Here is a 20,568-nt window from a genome sequence, read left to right as displayed (position 1 = left end):
CACAATGTTGATTCTTCCAATCCAAGAACATGGTATATCTCTCCATCTGTTGGTATCATCTTTAATTTCTTTCATCAGTGTCTTATAGTTTTCTGCATACAGGTCTTTTGTCTCCTTAGGTAGGTTTATTCCTAGGTATTTTATTCTTTTCGTTGCAGTGGTAAATGGGAGTGTTTCCTTAATTTCTCTTTCAAATTTTTCATCATTAGTGTATAGGAATGCAAGATATTTCTGTGCATTAATTTTGTATTCTGAAACTTTACCAAATTCATTGATTAGATCTAGTAGTTTTCTGGTGGCATTTTTAGGATTCTCTATGTATAGTATCATGTCATCTGCAAACAGTGACAGCTTTACTTCTTCTTTTCCAATTTGTATTCCTTTTATTTCTTTTTCTTCTCTGATTGCCGTGGCTAGGACTTCCAAAACTATGTTGAATAATAATGGTGAGAGTGGACATCCTTGTCTCGTTCCTGATCTTAGAGGAAATGCTTTCAGTTTTTCACCATTGAGAATGATGTTTGCTGTGGGTTTGTTGTATGTGGCCTTTATTATGTTGAGGTAGGTTCCCTCTATGCCCACTTTCTGGAGAGTTTTTATCATAAATGGGTGTTGAATTTTGTCAGAAGCTTTTTCTGAATCTATTGAGATGATCATATGGTTTTTATTCATCAATTTGTTAATATGGTGTATCACATTGATTGATTTGCGTATATTGAAGAATCCTTGCATCCCTGGGATAAATCCCACTTGATCATGGTGTATGATCCTTTTAATGTGTTGTTGGATTCTGTTTGCTAGTATTTTGTTGAGGATTTTTGCATCTATATTCATCAGTGATATTGGTCTGTAATTTTCTTTTTTTGTTGTATCTTTGTCTGGTTTTGGTATCAGGGTGATGGTGGCCTCATAGAATGAGTTTGGGAGTGTTCCTTCCTCTGCAATTTTTTGGAAGAGTTTGAGAAGGATGGGTGTTAGCTCTTCTCTAAATGTTTGTTTGAATTCACCTGTGAAGCCATCTGGTCCTGGACTTTTGTTTGTTGGAAGATTTTTTATCACAGTTTCAATTTCATTACTTGTGATTGGTCTTTTCATATTTTCTATTTCTTCCTGGTTCAGTCTTGGAAGGTTATACCTTTCTAAGAATTTGTCCATTTCTTCCAGGTTGTCCATTTTATTGGCATAGAGTTGCTTGTATTAGTCACTTAGGATGCTTTGTATTTCTGCAGTGTCTGTTGTAACTTCTCCTTTTTCATTTCTGATTTTATTGATTTGAGTCCTCTCCCTCTTTTTCTTGATGAGTCTGGCTAATGGTTTATCAATTTTGTTTATCTTCTCAAAGAACCAGCTTTTAGTTTTATTGATCTTTGCTATTGTTTTCTTTGTTTCTATTTCATTTATTTCTGCTCTGATCTTTATGATTTCTTTCCTTCTGCTAACTTTAGGTTTTGTTTGTTCTTCTTTCTCTAGTTCCTTTAGATGTAAGGTTAGATTGTTTATTTGAGATTTTTCTCGTTTCTTGAGGTAGGCTTGTATAACTATAAACTTCCTTCTTAGAACTGCTTTTGCTGCATCCCATAGGTTTTGGATCATTGTGTTTTCATTGTCATTTGTCTCTAGGTATTTTTTGATTTCCTCTTTGATTTCTTCAGTGATCTCTTGGTTGTTTAGTAATGTATTGTTTAGCCTCCATGTGTTTGTGTTTTTTTACGTTTTTTTCACTGTAATTCATTTCTAATCTCATAGCGTTGTGGTCAGAAAAGATGCTTGATATGATTTCAATTTTCTTAAATTTACTGAGGCTTGATTTGTGACCCAAGATGTGATCTATCCTGGAGAATGTTCTGTGCGCACTTGAGAAGAAAGTGCAGTCTGCTGTTTTTGGATGGAATGTCCTATAAATATCACTTAAATCTATCTGGTCTATTGTGTCATTTAAAGCTTCTGTTTCCTTATTTATTTTCATTTTGGATGATCTGTCCATTGGTGTAAGTGAGGTGTTAAAGTCCCCCACTATTATTGTGTTACTGTCAATTTCCTCTTTTATAGCTGTTAGCAGTTGCCTTATGTATTGAGGTGCTCCTATGTAGGGTGCATATATATTTATAATCGTTATATCTTCTTGGATTGATCCATTGATCATTATGTAGTGTCCTTCCTTGTCTCTTGTAACATTCTTTATTTTAAAGTGTATTTTATCTGATATGAGTATAGCTACTCCAGCTTTCTTTTGATTTCCATTTGCATGGAATATCTTTTTCCATCCCCTCACTTTCAGTCTGAATGTATCCCTAGGTCTGAAGTGGGTCTCTTGTAGACAGCATATATATGGGTCTTGTTTTTGTATCCATTCAGCAAGCTTGTGTCTTTTGGTTGGAGCATTTAATCCATTCACTTTCAAGGTAATTATCGATCTGTATGTTCCTATGACCATTTTCTTAATCGTTTTGGGTTTGTTTTTGCAGGTCCTTTTCTTCTCTTGTGTTTCCCACTTAGAGAAGTTCCTTTAGCATTTGTTGTAGAGCTGGTTTGGTGGTGCTGAATTCTCTTACCTTTTGCTTGTCTGTAAAGGTTTTGATTTCTGTGTCGAATCTGAATGAGATCCTTCCTGGGTAATCTTGGTTGTAGGTTCTTCCCTTTCATCACTTTAAGTATATCATGCCACTCCCTTCTGGCTTGTAGAGTTTCTGCTGAGAAATCAGCTGTTAACTTTATGGGAGTTCCCTTGTATATTATTTGTCATTTTTCCCTTGCTGCTTTCAATAATTTTTCTTTGTCTTTAATTTTTGCCACTTTGATTACTATGTGTCTCGGCGTGTCTCTCCTTGGGTTTATCCTGTATGGGACTTGCTGCGCTTCCTGGACTTGGGTGGCTATTTCCTTTCCCAGGTTAGGGAAGTTTTCGACTCTGATCTCTTCAGGTATTTTCTCCTTCTGGGACCCCTATAATGCAAATGTTGTTGCGTTTAATATTGTCCCAGAGGTCTCTTAGGCTGTCTTCATTTCTTTTCATTCTTTTTCTTTATTCTGTTCCACAGCAGTGAATTCCACCATTCTGTCTTCCAGGTCACTTATCCATTCTTCTGCCTCAGTTATTCTGCTATTGATTCCTTCTAGTGTAGTTTTCATTTCAGTTATTGTATTGTTAATCTCTGTTTGTTTGTTCTTTAATTCTTCTAGATCTTTGTTAAACATTTCTTGCATCTCCTCGATCTTTGCCTCCATTCTTTTTCCGAGGTCCTGGATCATCTTCACTATCGTTATTCTGAATTCTTTTTCTGGAAGATTGCCTGTCTCCACTTCATTCAGTTGTTTTTCTGGGGTTTTATCTTGTTCCTTTATCTGGTACATAGCCCTCTGCCTTTTCATCTTGTCTGTCTTTCTGTGAATGTGGTTTTTGGTCCCCAGGCTGCAGGATTGTAGTTCTTCTTGCTTCTGCTATCTGCCCTCTCCATGCTCTCTCTTTTACTTTAAAAAATTGTACATACCTAAAGATAGAGTGAATAGAAAAAAATATATTAGCAGTTTCCTTTTTTCCAGTCTCCCAATCTATTCCTGAGGCAGCCACTTTTAATTTTTTTGGTTTCTCATATTTACCCACACATGTCCATGTCATAGTGATATAGTTATTCTTGCTTTTTCAATTGTAGATATTTTATAATCAAGCTGTGGTAGATAAGGATTTAGCACTTTTAAACTATTCTTACCACAGTTTTTTTCTTCCCACCGCACATTTCTTCTTCCTGCCACCTTCCCAATAAAGTTAATTTAACTTTTTAAAGTTAAATTAGTAAAAAATGTTAAGAACGAATATAGTCATGTAAATTTTATTTATGAGCGTAACTTTTTTTTCTTTCTTTTTTTGTTTTCTGTAAAACTGTCTTTGAACTTATCTAGTTGCTCCATTAAATCTGTCCCATACCTGGCTGTACCACCCCCCGCCCCTGCAAATGCTCAAATGTATTAAATCCTGTCTCTGTTTATTCCCACCAAAGTGCTGCCTCCCAAAGGCTCCCACTTCCCACATGGTTACATACCTGTTGCTGCTAAGGCTTGCTTATTAGCACCTTTCATCCCCAGATTTCCTTCCCCCATCATCCTCCTTTTTTTTTTTTTTTTTGGCTGCGCCTCACAGCATGCAGGATCTTAGTTCCGCAACCAGGGATCAAACCTGTGCCCCGTGCAGTGGAAGCACGGAATCCTAACCACTAGACCACCAGGGAATTCCCCCCATCATCCTGTTAATTCCCTTCCTTCTCTCCTGCATTTGAGTCCCTGGTTCATGTTTCCCTTCTTTTTTTTTTTTTTTTTTCTTTTGGAATATACAATATTTCTTATATTTTTTAAATTTTATTTTATTGTGGTAAGAAGACTTAACCTGAGACCCACCCTCTAAAAGTTTTATGTGTACCAACACAGTATTGTTGACTTCAGGTTCAAGGTTGTACAGCAGATCTCTAGAACTTATTCATCTTGCTGTAAACCCTTTTCCTTGATTTGCTCCTCCATACTGGTGTCTGAAATGTCTGAAAATGTTCTTATTCTACATTTACACATAAATGATTTGGCCAAGTGAAAAACCTTTCTCTCTTAGAATTTTATAGACATTTTCTCCATTGTTTCCTGGCAGCCAGCAGATTCTGATACTAGTACCTGTGTTTGTACCTTGTTTTTTTCTGTTTGGACGCTCTTAGGATTTTCTCTGTCCCGAATGATCTTTAGTCTTGTGATGATGTGCTTTGGTGTAGGGCTCTCTTCATTGATTGCGGTAGCCGTCTGGTCATCTGATTTAATCTGGAGACTTGTGCCCTTCCGTTCTGGAAAAATTCTTAAATTATTTCTTTGATAATTTTCTTCCCTCTGTTCTCTATTTTTAGAATTCATTCTATTTTGATGTCGGACCTCCTAGATTGATCCTTTTAAGTCTCTTGTATCTCACAATTCCATCTCTTTTTTGTTCTACTTTTGGGAAGATTTTCTGAACTTTATCTTCCACCTTTTCTATGGAAATCAAGGAAATATAAAATATGGTTGAATTTTTCCGTTTGGATGTCTTTATCATTCTTTCTTGTTCCAACAGTGTGTGGGACCCAAACACTAAAACATTATTTGTTGTTTATCTGCAATTCAGCTTTAACTGGGAGTCCTGAAGTTTCATTTGCTAACCCTGGTAACCCTAATCCCAGTGCCTAGTAAGAGTAAACCAGGAAAGGGGGTCCCTAGACAGCAGTGATTTGGTCAGGCTCACAGTGATGTGCTTTAGCCTCTTCCCTGGCAGTCACTTTAGATTTGCAAGGAGTTTGGACAGAGGGAGAAACAGGTTATCCTATTTGAGTGGTGGATCCCCAACTGTACCTCTATTGGCCAAGGCAGATCAAGTTTGGAAGAAAAGCAGATGTGACTGAATTAGCATACATGCTACCAATATGCAGAAGTGATTGAATTGGAGTCCAGGTAAAAAGGTTCTTAGGCAAAACAGAACAGAATAGAACAACAAAATCAACCTCAGAGAACCACCCCGATCTCAAGTGTCCAGGCTTTTTCCTGTATTCCAGATTCCCCGGCAGAGTGAGACCTCCTGATCTCTGCCCGGTGCCTAAACTCTAAGGTCATATAAAGAAATGAAGGTGACTAGTATCATCCACGCCTTTAGGGGTCTCTCCCAGAGGCATGGGGGTATTTATCCTGTCCCAGCAGCTGGTCTTGGTTAAGCTCGGGTCACTAGACTCACAGATGTTCTGTTTTACAAATGCAAGCAACTTTTGTAATGGCTAGAAAGTAATTTTAGCCATTTGGGCCTCAGACGTTTCTGACCCATGGGTTTTCCTCTATAGAGATTAACTCCAATTTCTTTACCTTCTTTTTGAACTTATGTCTTTTCAGTGTTCATATAAAAATCCATCTTAAAGGAATCTAGCCCATTTATGTGAAAGATAGGAAAAGAAATAGATTTCTAATCATATTTTTGCTTGTATATCTTTTAGCCCAGCAAATTCTCCAGAAATAGATTACAAACGTTCAAGGATATACGTACAAGGATGTTCCCTGCAAGTGTATCTAAAATAGCAAAGTATTGATGATGACCATAACGTCCTGCTGTAGAGATACTGGGTAAACAGAGTGTGGTTCAGATATTGGCTTCTATAGCTTAATACTTGGATGATCAGTTGGAATGAATGAAATGAAAACATAACCAACTTGTATCTTTGTTTTCAAGAATCTGGAGCACAGGAAAAAGCCTGGACATTTGAGATTGGGGTGGTTCTTTGCTATTGATTTTATTTTTCTATTCTGTTCTGTTTTGTCTAAGAGCCTTTTTACCTGGATTCCAGTTCAATCACTTCTGCATATTGGTAGCACATATGCTAATTCAGCAACATGTACTTTTCTTCCAATAAATAAAATCCAGTTAATTTAGTAATCTTCTTAAACTTCAGTGGGAATTTAAAATTCATTTCTTTATATGACCTTAGAGTTTTGTTTTTTTAAGCTCTTAATTGCAGCTTAAGCGATGCTTTAATTTTTCCTGTGCAGTTGGCATTCCGTTTAAATATATAAATGACTTAATCACATAGATAGTTTTAGTGATAACTGTAACTTTCAAAATATAGAAACTACCATGTAGTAAGTAATAATTGTGCCTAGCATTCATAGACATGGAGACCACGTGTCTGCTTCCCAAATTATGATTTTTGAGGTTCCACTTACTCTGTTTCCTTTTACTAAAAATGGGTGCCTTTCCAAAATTTGTATCATGAGATAATATATATTTAATTTTTGTAAATTATAAATATGCCAACACATATTTGAATATCACTTGTTATTCAAAAGCATAGCCTTAAAATTTAGAGAACAATATGAACCTTACAGTAAAAAAAGGATGATACTGCCTTGGTTTTTTTAACCCAAAAGAGAATTGCCCTTTCATCAGTTACCACATTCACCAGATTTTGTTCCTAACGACTTCAGACAATTTCTAAAACCAAATGCACTCTGCCAACATTGGGTCACCTTCAAAGAATGTCTAAGAGGCTCCATTGGCAACTAAAATTTCCTAAATTAAAGGATGCTGCTTGAGGGAGAATGCTTCTTTGAGAGAAAAGACTCCGTGTGTGTGTGTTTGTATGTGTGTGTAAATCGAATATGTACTTATACATGTTCTATGGTCAGATTTTATGTTGGAATTATTTGTGATGATACAACTTGTTTATGGATTAGTCTTTAGTATTTGTAGTTTTTTTGTTTTCTGTTTTTATAGGATTATACCATTAGAGGGCAGTATTGTAGAGGTTTAAATGTACCTTCTTAAATGTATTGAATTGCAAACTGTTTATAACCTGTAATAAGTGAATTTAAGACCTTAGACTTATAGTATATTAAACTGCAACCTCAATTGATAACATCCTTGCAAATATTTTAAATTAATAGAAGAAATTATGTAACGGGTTAAGCTATTTTACACCCAGATCTCTTAATTTTAGTTTAGAGAAGGGAATTATTTGGTCAGTGTGGCCATCAGGGTGACATATATACCTACAGTATTTCAGTTCCTCTGATGTAAGAAGGCTCAAAGGATTGAGTCTTATAGGAATTGCACTTAACATCCAAAAACTTGCCTTACGGACTTAGTGAAAATATATCCATGTGGGTAGGATTCAACCTGTGGATTGATTTTTTTTTTTTTTTTCCCCTAGCTATAAATGGAAGAAGGAGGTGCAATTTTAAGGTTTATGGCTCTAGGGACATTTTGAGATCTACCTGATTACATCTGGTGGTTTCCTTTTGGCCTCAATTTGTATATGCCTAGCAAAGAATATGTACTGTTTTTTGTTTCTACACGTAATTGATAAATTCATGGAAAGGTAGAGTCTCTCAAAAAGGAAATGTGATTTTTTTTTCCTCTAAAATTCACTGGCTAAGAAAAAAAAAAGTATTATTACAGTATGGTGTTATCTTTATAAATAAAACTGCCTGTAAAATCCTCCAGTTACTGCTGCCTGTAAGAACGAGATAATTGAAATCGAGACACTCGGGCTCCTGCAAGTCTTTAGTGGTGGGACTGGGCATGCCCAGTAGCTCAGACGGGTCTGGTTGCAAATAAGCAGCTTTCGCGTTCGGCAGCCACGGGGACAGGCAGCTCCAGAGACGGGGTCTGGCTCCCTTAAACGTAAGCACGTGCGGGCTCCCAATCGTATTTTTCGGAGCCCCTCGGCGTTTTCTGCCGGAGCACTGCTCCATCTTTACTTGATCACGGAGGCTTTGGCGGCCTGCACCCCAGCCCCTTAGACTGCGGCCTGGGCCAGCCCACCCGAGGAGCGGATCGCCGGGCTGGGGGCGGGGTGGGGGTGGGGAGGAAGGCGGGGAAGCGAGGAGGAGGGCGGGGAAGGGAGAAGGGGGCGGTTCCAGCGGCGTGCTGGCCAATCGGCGCGGCCCTTCCCTGCATATATTTTGCACGGAGACTGGGAGTCCTAGTCTAGAGCCTGGTGGAGCCCGGCTGCCGACGTGGGAACCTTCTCCGCACGGTAGTGGGATCTACATCTTCCCGGAATCGCCAAGCCCCAGAAGCCGGGTTTCTTTCAATTAGGGCTGCTGTTTTCTATTGCTCCCTGAGCTACATAAAGCTAGAAGATTTTTATCTAGCTCAAACAAGGCTGCTAGTATTCCTTTTTTTTTTTTTTTTTTTTCTGCGAGGGTGTTTTTGGCTGCAATTGCATGAAATCCCAATGGTGTAGACCAGTGGCGATGGATCTAGGAGTTTACCAACTGAGACATTTTTCAATTTCTTTCTTGTCGTCCTTGCTCGGGACTGAAAACGCCTCTGTGAGACTTGACAATAGGTAAATGTCGGCCGGGATAGTTTTAAAAAATTTACTCGTGAGATACTTGTAATAATGCAGGTGAAAGATAGCCTGGCGAATTCCTTTGTCCATTGCTGAGAGACTACGGTGACATGGATGTTGCTTTTTGAAATGTTCAGAATAGCCTTCTTTTTGCAGGTCTGGCCAGAGAACAGGCTTTTACCACATTATGTAATTTAGCCTTTGTGGCTGACTAAAATTGGGAAATGTCTGGATATTCATTAGTAAAAGAGTGGCTGGTGTGTTCTGGAGGGTGATATATTACATGGCATTAAAGAATATTGAAAAAATGATGCTAGTAACATCACGGAATTGGGAAATCCTTTTTGTCTTGGATGTTTAAGATAGATTCCATTTATCGATTTTTTTTTTTTCCTTTTCAGCTCTTCTGGTGCAAGTGTGGTAGCTATTGACAACAAAATCGAGCAAGCTATGGTATGTACTGATTAAAAATCGTTTGTACTAAATGTGGGCACAGTACAAAAAGCGAGGTGTCTTGGGCTGGAACAAGCGCATCCATAGTTAACCTGATGATCGCTCTCCATACATTTAGAAATGCCGGCACTGTCTCCATTCTGCTAGCATGAAGCCACATACCACAGCTGCTAAGGAGAGAGAAAGGGGCCCTGAGGGTATTCGATGTTCTTTCCAGGACCGATTTCCCACAGCCGTCGGGATTTTGGCGGAGGTTCCCCTTTTTGCTGGGGAATTGCTAGGAAAGCGCTGGCCCGGCGTGTCCTTAGGTCGTGGGTTCATCTCTAGTGATGTGGCTTTACTAGGAATCCTAAGGTTTACCGGGGAGCCGGGAGGGGGGAGGGCCACAGAAGTGGGGATCTCCGGAAGGGGCCTCCTACACCGGGCCCAAACGGATCCCCAGTGATGGAGGCTACTGCACAATGAAAAAGAACCGGGGAAAAGTTTCGCCTTCTCAGCCTGCGCCTGGTTTTCTCCTATTTTTTATTTCCGCCTTGGCCGTTCTTTGTTATTGGAGCAGCGCCTGTGGCTCTTCTCACGGGATTCTCTGCCCACTGTTGCTAGGCAAACTCCGAACCTTTAATTCGGAGCTATAAATAACTCGAGCGCCCATTGGCTGCAACGGCTGCCCAGGTTTCTGTGATGTCAGCTTAATCACGAAAGAGGGGGGGATGGGGGGAGGGAGGAAAATGCGGCAACACGCTCTGTAGGAACTGGCTGCAGCCGGTGCTGAGGGAGGCGGTCTGGCGGGCGGAGGGAGGGACTTGGGGGCGGGGACGCGGCTACCGTTGCTCCGGGGCTGGACAGCCCTGGGCCGGGCTTTTGCACGGAGCCCCAGAGCCCCAGTGCATTTTGCCATCTCGAATAGGAAACTTGAGCGTAGGCATTCCTGGCCAACGGCTGCAAGGAAAGCAAAGGCTTTAAAAAGGCTTGATGACTTAGACGTTAAACTGAAGTACAGTTGTGGTTGTATTCCGGAGATTTCTCCCTAGGGCCTGTTAAATGAGCTCTAAAGGCAGGATACGTAAATGGTTAGGGAGAGCCCCGCAAAATGATGCTTTAGAAATTCAGAGTGCGGGGAACAGTAAAGAGAAAGTTAAACCTTTTTTTTCCTCTTCTTTCTCTCCCTTTCAGGATCTGGTGAAAAGCCATTTGATGTATGCGGTTAGAGAGGAAGTGGAGGTCCTCAAAGAGCAAATCAAAGAACTAATAGAGAAAAATTCCCAGCTGGAGCAGGAAAACAATCTGCTGAAGACACTGGCCAGTCCCGAGCAGCTTGCCCAGTTCCAGGCTCAGCTGCAGACTGGCTCCCCCGCTGCCAACACACAGCCACAGGGGACCACACAGCCCCCAGCGCAGGCAGCGTCCCAGGGCTCAGGACCAACCGCGTAGCCTCCTGTGCCGCCGCGGAACTGGCTGCTGCTGTCTGAACTGAACCGACCGGAGAAGATGGACTGGGGGGCGTCCGCGTCCACCGTCACCCATTTCATTGCTCGCTGCAAAAGAGACGTGAGACTGACATATGCCATTATCTCTTTTTTTCCAGTATTAAACACTCATACGCTTTCGGCTTGAAGAAATTTCTTAAGTTGGGTGAATTAAAGGTTAATGAGAGAATTAGCATGGATATACTGGGACCTCATGCAGCTTGGCAGATCCGTGAGAAATGGTTTCATTCATGCTGAGGAGCTGTGTGCCTTTCCATCCCTCCCCTGCTCCCCACCCCCCACTGCCAAGAGTTCTTCCTGCTTGCACGTGGTATACTCCACGGGGTTCTGAAGCAGTGGGGCACCACTGGACTTTCCTCTCTCTCCTCCCCCCGCCCAGGAACTGGACGGGGAGGTGAAAGTCAAGAGTGAAGCTTAGTCTCACCTCAGATGAGGAGAAACATAGTTCACTGTACAGATGACGACTGTCACCAACATTCATAAAAACCAATAGTACTGTGCCTCTTTCAAAACAGTGGATGACACAAAACTATTAGCGTGACTGAATGGTGACAGGTAGCTGGGATCTAGGCTATCTTACCCTGAAGGTTGTTTTGCTTATTGTATATTTGTGTATGTAGTGTAACTTTTGTACAATAGAGGACTGTAACGACTATTTAGGGTGTACAGATTGCAATTTAGATGTTTCACTGGCTGTCTGAAGAGGTGTGGGTTGTCTTTTATATAGAGATCTACGTGAAAAATAATACATGAAGAAAAACACACCTACCTAAAGAGATTTTAAGAATTTGGCACAGTTGGTCACTTTGTGTAATCTGAAATCTTCTAGCTGCTGAATATTTTAAAGTCAGTCCCTGTTCACCGAAGTCTTTTGATTGAGCTGGTTGAATACTTTGAAATATGATCAGTTCTAGCTAATGAAATGGATTTCCCAGTAGGGGTTTCTGCATATTACCTGTATAGTAGTTACCTGCCTATGTTTCTGTGCATGTTCTCTACACAGTTGTAAGGTGTCACTGTATTTAACTGTTGCACTTGTCAACTTTCAATAAAGCATATAAAATGTTGATAAACCAGTGTTTCCATATTATAGTGTTAACATAATCGCAGTCATTTCCACAACTATTTCCAGATAAAGTTAAAACAATTCGACTAGTAAAATCCTGAAGGGGGATGAAAGGGTTGGGCAAAGTAGTGGTGCTAGTGGTTTGACTGGAGGAGTAAAACGAATCAGACGTTGCGTTCTGTCAGGCAGTAAGGGAAGAGACATAATGAAAGAGGCAAGAGCTTACTTCTTCAGACTAGTTGTGTGACCCGGTCAAGTGGCTTCCCCTGCTCAGGGCTAATGTGGGGTATTGTTGAAAGAGAGAATCTCTTAAGTTCCTCTGTAGTTTTAAAATTCTAGGAGCCCGTGGAAGTTTTAATCTCTCAATGTTTACCAGCTTAGGGGAATGAACCTTACTCTGTGTATAATCTCAACAAGCAACTCTAGGATCAGAAGATGGGAGTTAGAGAAGCTGATTTCCACTTTTAAGAACTCTGTCACCCTAAGTTGGGGTGTCTTTCCTAGTGTGGATTGAGTTCCCAGCTCCTGGGAATTTCCAAGCAAAAGATAGGATAATTCCAGGGGTTTCCTCTTCTGGGTTTGAGGAAGGAAGGACCAGATAAGCAAGGGAGTCCCTCCCAGTTGATTCCTTAAGACTATAAAATAGGTCAAGATTCAAAACATGATGGAATCCTAAAGCAAATTGGCCCCTGAGAAGTGAGCCTGAGGGGTCCCACTCTGCTGCAGGAGCCATGCCAGCGAGCAGGCAGGGTGGATTTTCAGCTCTGCAATCTGCCCCTGCACCTCAGCAACCGCCCCTCCACCCAGCGGGAGTCAGGTATTCCCCAGCTCTAAGGCTTACGGAAGCCCTTGCAGGACAGGACTCGACTCTTCTGAGTTCTTCACTTCTCTAATGTAGAACTGCTGAGAGATTGATGGGTGGATGGAGGGAACATCAGAGCTCCCCGAAAAGAACTGGACTGGGTGCATGTGTTACGAAGCTCAAAGTAACTGGTGGGGCCACCCATCTCCTGTTGAAGCAGTAAACTGCCGACGGCCTTGGGAGGTGGCGGTTGCCATGAAGATGGTTTGGGGAATTTGGAGAAGACTTAAAACAATCTTTGTCGTATTTGTTTGAAGGTTATATAACTTTGACTTAAATAAAGAGATACTTAATATAGTAATTTCATTTCCTTTAAAAAAAAAATACTGAATCGAAATATTTAACCATTTCATCTTTTAGGTTTTTTATGAATATCCTCAAGAGCAAAGGTGGTAATTGAGGAAATTTGACAAGTGTCATGTCAATGTATTATTAAGATAAGGGAGAACTTTCTTCATTATTTAAAGGAATTTGGGGCCTTTATATTAAAAATGTGACACTCCCATGACGTTTTGGGGGCTGAATATTGTATGTGAAATACGAATGAATTATTAGAATCAAAAGATGTTTTTCCGTACATGTTAATTTTAGTAATTACTAAACACATTTTAAGTGATTGACATATTTAAGGATATTTAAGGTAATTTTAATTATTTAATTATTTATTTATTTATGGCTGTGTTGGGTCTTCGCTTCTGTGCGAGGGCTTTCTCTAGTTGCAGCAAGTGGGGGCCACTCTTCATCGCGGTGTGCGGGCCTCTCACTATCGCGGCCTCTCTTGTTGCGGAGCACAGGCTCCAGACGCGCAGGCTCAGTAGTTGTGGCTCACGGGCCCAGTTGTTCCGCGGCATGTGGGATCTTCCCAGACCAGGGCTCGAACCCGTGTCCCCTGCATTGGCAGGCAGATTCTCAACCACTGTGCCACCAGGGAAGCCCTAAGGTAATTTTAAAAAGCATTTTACTATCTGCTTACAGGCCTGATTAGGCCTTTGTTGGCCTGTGGGTTGTTATGTAATTGATTATATCATACTTACGTTATGTGGAGCAGGAGAGATTTTTAAGGGGGACAGAATGTTGTCCAGCACTGGGTGTTCCTGACATCAGCAATTGCAGCAGGAGAGACCGCCATTCAGGGAAGGAGCGACAGAAGGAATTTTACGTGATTTTAATGAATGTTTGCTTTTTGTTTCAAATTAACAATGCTCATAACTCAGTAATTCTGTGCTTTTTTTTTTTTTTGCATAGTTTAAAAGCAAAAATCTATTTTTCATTATGTGATCAATACATAACGCCAGGATCAATTTTAAATTGACACAAGAAATGTATAAAAGTGCATTATAACTGAACTTAGAAATGAAAACTTAATTTCCTCAGACACTGCTCTGCCCTTACTTTATGTAAAATAAATAGTTGAAGCTATCAGGAGCCTGACTGCTTTTAGCCGTCAAGTTGCATTCCCACAGCAATCATGGCCTAAAGATTAGAAACGGAGGCAGAGAAAATGAAGTTTCCTCCTTCACAGATGAAATTGCCTGCCACGGAGCCGAGGATGAAGACTTCTGGCTGCCAGGCCTGGCCCTGCAGTAACTAGCTCTTTGACCTTTTGAATGGGACCTCAGACCCACTTTCTCATCTGTAAAATATGGAGTTGGATCAGATCACAAAGATTCTGTCCTGCCATAAGATGCTACAGTCCTCTGCTTTTTCCAATGACTTTATTTCATTGGAACTTTTTGGGGAGAGTGTGCTGTTTTGTTTGTTCATTTAACTTCTTGGGCTAAAATTAATTTGGTTTTAATCCTAGCTTTGCCAGTTACTAGCTAAGTGACCTTGGGCAGGTTCCTTTACTAACTGGTCTGCTTCCTCATGTTAAAATGGGGGCATGCTATCTCCATAGGATTTTTTGTAAGTGTAATGCTGGAAAGCCATAAACAGAGACATGGGTTCAGAGCAAAGGTTCAAGAAATGTTAGCCTTTCTCTTATTTTTGAGTCATTCATCCTCTTGTTTATGTTTATATATATATTTAATTTTGTATTTTTTTCAGGAATAAAGTTGTGGCAGTTTTATTTTCTAATAGCTTTTATTTAGCATGGATAATAGTGGTGGCTATTAAAATTTTATTACAAAAACACACATTAAAAAATGCCATTTAGGGGGCTTCCCTGGTGGCGCAGTGGTTGAGAATCTGCCTGCCAATGCAGGGGACACGGGTTCGAGCCCTGGTCTGGGAAGATCCCACATGCCGCGGAGCAACTGGGCCCGTGAGCCACAATTGCTGAGCCTGCATGTCTGGAGCCAGTGCTCCGCAACAAGAGAGGCCGCGATAGTGAGAGGCCCGCGCACCGCGATGAAGAGTGGCCCCCACTTGCCGCAACTAGAGAAAGCCCTCGCACAGAAACGAAGACCCAACACAGCCATAAATAAATAAATAATTAATTAATTTTAAAAAAATGCCATTTAGAATATGGACAGAAATGGACCATTTCTTCTGTATCTAAAAAAATAATACTTAAGGCACCTATTTGATTTACATAAGTCAGAGAAAGAATTTACTGGGAATTGTTCATGTTTGAAAGTCATATTGGTAGAAGTAAATACACAATTACAGGTGGAATGTATATCTTAAATTATTAATTTCCTTATGGAAAAAAGTTCTAGGTAAAACAGTGCTATGGAAGGCCAGGCAGACCAAAGTCACTGGGATTAGTAATCAGGCTTTATCAACAGCTGTTTTAAAAGGTTCAGTGGCCATTTTAATTTATTTATTTTTGGCTGCGTTAGGTCTTTGTTGCTGCGCGCAGGCTTTCTCTAGTTGCGGCGAGCGGGGTCTACTCTTCGTTGCGGTGCATGGGCTTCTTATTGCGGTAGCTTCTCTTGTTGCGGAACATGAGCTCTACGCGCGCCGGCTTCAGTAGTTGTGGCTTGCAGGCTCAGTAGTTGTGGCTCGGGCTCTAGTGAGCGGGCTCAGTGGCGCATGGGCTCAGTTGCTCCACGGCATGTGGGATCTTCCCGGACCAGGGCTCGAACCCGTGTCCCCTGCATTGGCAGGCGGATTCTCAACCACTGCGCCACCAGGGAAGCCCTCAGTGGTCATTTTAAAGAGTGCAAAAATGACTACACGGTTACAATATAAATCTGTGCTTTAATCCAGGTGTTTTGGACACAGATGTCTGTAGGGTATCACAGAGAAGCCCCCTGAGTGAAGTGAGATGGGACCATAGGAAGTGGTAGTGACCGTGGCCTTGGAGAGTGTGCTCCATCCACACACACGGGGCCTGTGCTCCTCAGCTCCATGCGGTTGTTGCTGGGTGGGAACTCAGGCGCTGTGTTGCCAGATCTTCGCATTTTTCAAGATCCAGAAACCCAGGCTGTGTCTGAAAATTCCCGATTTTTAGACACCGTGCAGACCAAACAAAAGCACAGCTACTCTGCTGATTTGGCCCACAGGCTGCGAGTTTCCGCTCCCTACTCTCTAGATCTGCCTCAAGAACTAGACTCCTGCCCTAAATGGCAACTCATCCCTTCAGCACAAAATAAAACAAAACCAAACCTCTTCTTTTTTGAGTAGAGAAAATGGGCACAGGCTGTCTGGTAAGCTATGTGTGAATTTACTCAGAGAACGTTTCCTGAGTACCTTCTGTGGCTTGTTCGTTTTACTAGAAGGTAGTGTAGAGCCCCTGCCCTGAAGAGCAGCTCAAGTATTGCCTGTAAGAGAAGTGAAGCACTTTGTTCTCTGGCAAAATTTGCCTTACGTGACATAATACCTGAATCACTCCTTCTCTGTTCCTTTTCAGATGAATCCTTCAGCAAAAATATTTCTGGGAGTTCTTTTAAGAACTGTTGTTAAATTGGTAGCAATTCCTCAGGGTAGTATAACCCCCCCGCTACATTTTATAACTGACTCATGTAAGGGCAAAGATGGTGTTTGCAGATGTGTGTGCTACAAGCTTATATCACACATGCCCCAAATTTCCAGGAATAACATGTATTTCAGTAAAACAATCTGCCCTATTGAATCAAGTACACTCAAGCATCCCCTGATAGTGGTTTATAGTCAATGCAGACTAGGGGAGCAAGAAAACAGAAGACTGAGTTTCTCTCCTTAAGAGGAGAGAGAGGTGGAGACATTAGGGTGACCCACTGTACTGGTTTGCCCAGGGATTGAGGGCGTTTCTGGGAAGTGAGACTTTCAGTGCTAAAACCAGGAAAGTCCCAGGCAAATTGGGACAGATTGGTCTTCCTAGATCCCATTTCCTCTTCTACTTAGACACACAGCTGAATTACACCTCCCCGCCCCTTGAAGTTGGGTGTGACATGGGACTCAGTTGTAGTCAATGGATTGAGAGCTGAAGTGATGAACACCTGGCCGTAAGAAACCCAGTCTGCTGTGCTCCTTCTGCTGACCTGATGGGAAAGACCTTGGGCCCTTGGACGTGACAGAGGCTCTGTCAGCCTGTGTGTGTGTGTGTGAGTGTGACTGGAGCGTCCTACCCCACTAACCTGGGACCGGCCAGCGCAGTGCCATTTGCCGGAGCGTGTCAGCCTTTAGGCATCTGAGAAACTGCTTGCCTCAGGGACTGACTCCAACTAACATGGAAATGAAGACGCTGAACTGGGGTGCTGCCGCCAGAACCAAAATGTGTGGTGTTGACTATGGCTGGGTGATGAAACGATTGGAGGCTTGACGTTGAGACCCGTACTGTGAAGCGGCAACACGTTTTGTAAAACTGTTGCCTGTGCTACTTTAGAAGCCGCCCAAGTGCCCAGTGAGCCTGTAGCTCTAAGGGGTCAGAAAGTTAGTAACCTGTGGTTCTTCGCTGTGTTTGACAAAGGCTTTCAAGAAAAAGGTGAGCTCAGGAAAGAATGAGCTCAGTTTGTAAGTAGAAAGGAAGGGGAAGAAAAGGTAAGAAATTTGGGGTGGTCTGGTATTGGAAAAGCCTGTTGCTTCTAGAGCCCAAAGAGTTGGAAATAAGACTAAAAAGCCATTAAGGCCCATTAGGACCTTTCAGTTAAACAAGATGATCCACCCCTTCGGCAAATATGGGATAAAGGGTACGGACTCTCCGTAGATGCCTTTGGTTTCAAATGGCTTCCGGGTGCTGACCGTTCAGGTGATAGAGGTGGGCGAGACCAAGTACTAAATCATAACACCATCTTGTCCAGAAAAATATTTTTGGTCATGCTATTGACACATTGAATTGATTGGATACAAATAAGGGAGAAGCCTGCTAAGTTTCTGAGGAACTTCTATCGCCAAGGAAAACACCAGCCTGCCCAGACTTCAATGATAACAATGACAACAGCAAAACGTTGCTGGAACCTTCAAATAACCAGCAGGCCTTAGGACTGGCAGCGGGCATCTAAAGCTGTCCGGCTCCCAAGGAGATCGTTCTTCTCCAGCACCCACTTCACACAAGGAGGATACCAGGCAAGGAAACCCCCCAGACGCAGGAGCCTGGAGCTTTGGAGAATAATGGGCCAAGGATTTCCTCCCAGAGAGCAAAAGGAGTCAGCTGGGATCAGAGGTCACCATCGGATGATCCTCGGGCTGTATCAAGCCTACTGACCAGAGCTGGCTCTCAGACACGTGTTTACATAGTGTTTGGGGCAAAAAAGTGAATTAGTGACATCCCTTCTGAAACTCGGATATCATTCCAAGTTCTGGCAACCTTGAGTCTGTCAATTCCTTCATGACAGTCCCCACCTGCTGCTGAGTTGAGCTGCTGTTGACTTTAGCTGGGGCGTGGGCCTCCAGCTGCCAGAAGCCCACCACTCTGGGATGGCCCACGCTGTCAGCTGCCATCATGCCTCTCTCATCTGGTTGCATACCTGGCCCAGGTAGGCATTCGAGGTTGTGTTCCAAACCCAGACTCTATCTAATACCTGATTCCTAAAATTTGGTGGCTTAATTCATTTTAACCCTGTTTTTAACATTCACATGATATGAACCCTTAAAGAAGAAAAGAACTTGAACTTGTTCTATTACCTCTTGGGTTTTATTTTGCTCTGTAGATCCAAGCTGTTGGAAAGGAGCAGAGTTATGCTTTTTCCTTCACGGATGAGACATGATTGAACTGGGGCAAAGCATGAAGACTGGCAGCGTCCTTTTGGGGAAAAGAAAATGGAACCCATTTGTTATTATTATTATTACATGTTGTTGAGCTTACTGTGTGCTAAGCACTTGAAATACAGTATCTCATTTATTCTTTGCGCCAGCCCCGTGAGGAAGGTGTCATCCCACATTATAGGAGAAGAGAGCAGAAGTAAGTTGCCAGGTCAAGTGTAAATAGGTGATAAGTGTCATGCAAACCACTTGTGACAGACACCAAGGTCAGTGCTCTTAGCCACCATTTTGGCCCTTTCCAAAGCCAGGCAGCCCCATCCAGTGGAGCATGGCTGGGGCCCTTGGCTGCCCCAGTGCTGGCATTCTGTCCATCCCTCCGTGTGTACACCAGAGAGGGGTGCATGTGGTGGCACAGGTCAGGGTTGGCCTGTGAATCCTGTTTCTTCCAGGAAGCAATAATACACAACACCCTGCCCCAAACTCTTCCTGCCCTGTCAAGCTGCTTGGCTAGCAGGGTCCAGTGGAATTCTATGTCCTTGTAAGGGAATTTTACATCACAAAGGGAAGACTAGGTATGGATTGAGGAGCCATAGGTGACTGTACAGCACAAAGGCAAGTAGACCTCCACTTCCTCCCGTCCATCATGGCACCAGATGGATCCACAGCATAGATGAGACAGTTACCTTTCCCACACCAGTGTCCCCGCCACTTGACCCAGAAAAGCCATCACTGGAGAATGAAATGATCCTCTAGAGCATGCAACTATTCATTCATTCATAAAACCCACCACATTTATTAAGCACCCACAACGTACCAACCTTAGGGAGCCCCCTACGTCCTGTAGGTACAACAATGAAAACACTTCTGCTTTTGAGGTCCTCAAGTCCAGCAGCAAAGACAGATCATATAAAGGATTATTATGATGCAAAAGACTACCTCTCTCAATATCATTGCACGCTGAAGCGTCGTGGCGCAAAGCGGCAGGGAGAATCCACTCTGTCTGGGAAGTGAGTAACTGAGGGTGGGAAGAGACACAGTTTGGGGAGGATATTTTGGTCTCGCTCCATGCTTGTTTTGGGAAGAGGTGTTGGAATACTGTCTTCTGTTGGCTGCCCAGAATTCATTTTTCATCCTTCCTTTGGGAAACCCCAAGGTAACTACAGAAATGGCCCTGCTTGACATCTGCCCTTCCCCCCAGCCACAGCGACCCAACCTGGTTGAGTCAGAATGAACTTTAGCCTTCAAAGGACTCAGAATCTTGCCCCGGTCTCTCCCTGCTGGGATTGGCAGTTTGAAAATGAAACGCTCACAAGTGCCACAGCCATGAGCAGAAAGCTTGCGGCACCTGCAGGAGCCGTTGTGTGGGTCCAGAAGATGAGGCAGCCTAAAGGAAGCCGGGCTGAGATGTGAATCTTTGTGACATCATTTGAACCCTGCTTTCAACTAGATCTGAAGCCAGATCTATCCCCCGACATTGCTCTTTTCTGTGAAGCTGATTTAAGTTAGGTTTTCTGTGGCTGGCAAACTAGAGGATCCCTAACTAGTACAGATCTTTCCTCTGTTTACTTGTCAACAGATTGGAATTCTGTTTTTTTTTTTTTTTTTCTATAGGAATAATTACTGTTGCATACTTTGAATTTTGGAAGAAATAATTATTGCTGTATACTTTGAGTTCCCAAAGTTCTATAGGAGTTATAAGTCTGTCTCATGATAAAGGAAGGAAGGGAGGGAGGGAGGGGGAGAGAGAGAGAGAAAGAGAAAGAAAGGAAGAGAGAAGGAAGGGAGGAAGGAAGG

The 20,568-nt window shown here is 42.4% G+C and overlaps 1 protein-coding gene across 3 annotated transcripts in view; it reads left to right on the top strand.

The window, feature by feature from the left end:
• The window catches only part of TSC22D1 (TSC22 domain family member 1), a 125,693-nt gene extending 113,840 nt beyond the window's left edge, over positions 1-11,853 (top strand). The window contains exons 1-3 of one of the 3 annotated variants that reach the window (XM_082435372.1): positions 8,099-8,167; positions 9,242-9,293; positions 10,467-11,853. In XM_082435372.1, the coding sequence (XP_082291498.1) occupies positions 9,291-9,293; positions 10,467-10,724 (261 nt within the window). In that variant the 5' untranslated portion in view covers positions 8,099-8,167; positions 9,242-9,290 and the 3' untranslated portion in view covers positions 10,725-11,853. Of the gene's footprint in view, positions 1-8,098; positions 8,168-8,456; positions 8,838-9,241; positions 9,294-10,466 lie in introns of those variants that run through there. The other 2 variants (XM_082435371.1, XM_082435370.1) reach the window with 2 other exon arrangements.
• The last annotated feature ends 8,715 nt before the right edge of the window (positions 11,854-20,568 follow it).

This window comes from Balaenoptera physalus (assembly GCF_965194825.1).
Source record: "Balaenoptera physalus genome assembly, chromosome: 18".
NCBI classification, from domain to species: domain Eukaryota; kingdom Metazoa; phylum Chordata; class Mammalia; order Artiodactyla; family Balaenopteridae; genus Balaenoptera; species Balaenoptera physalus.
This window is presented reverse-complemented; position numbering and strand designations above follow the sequence as displayed.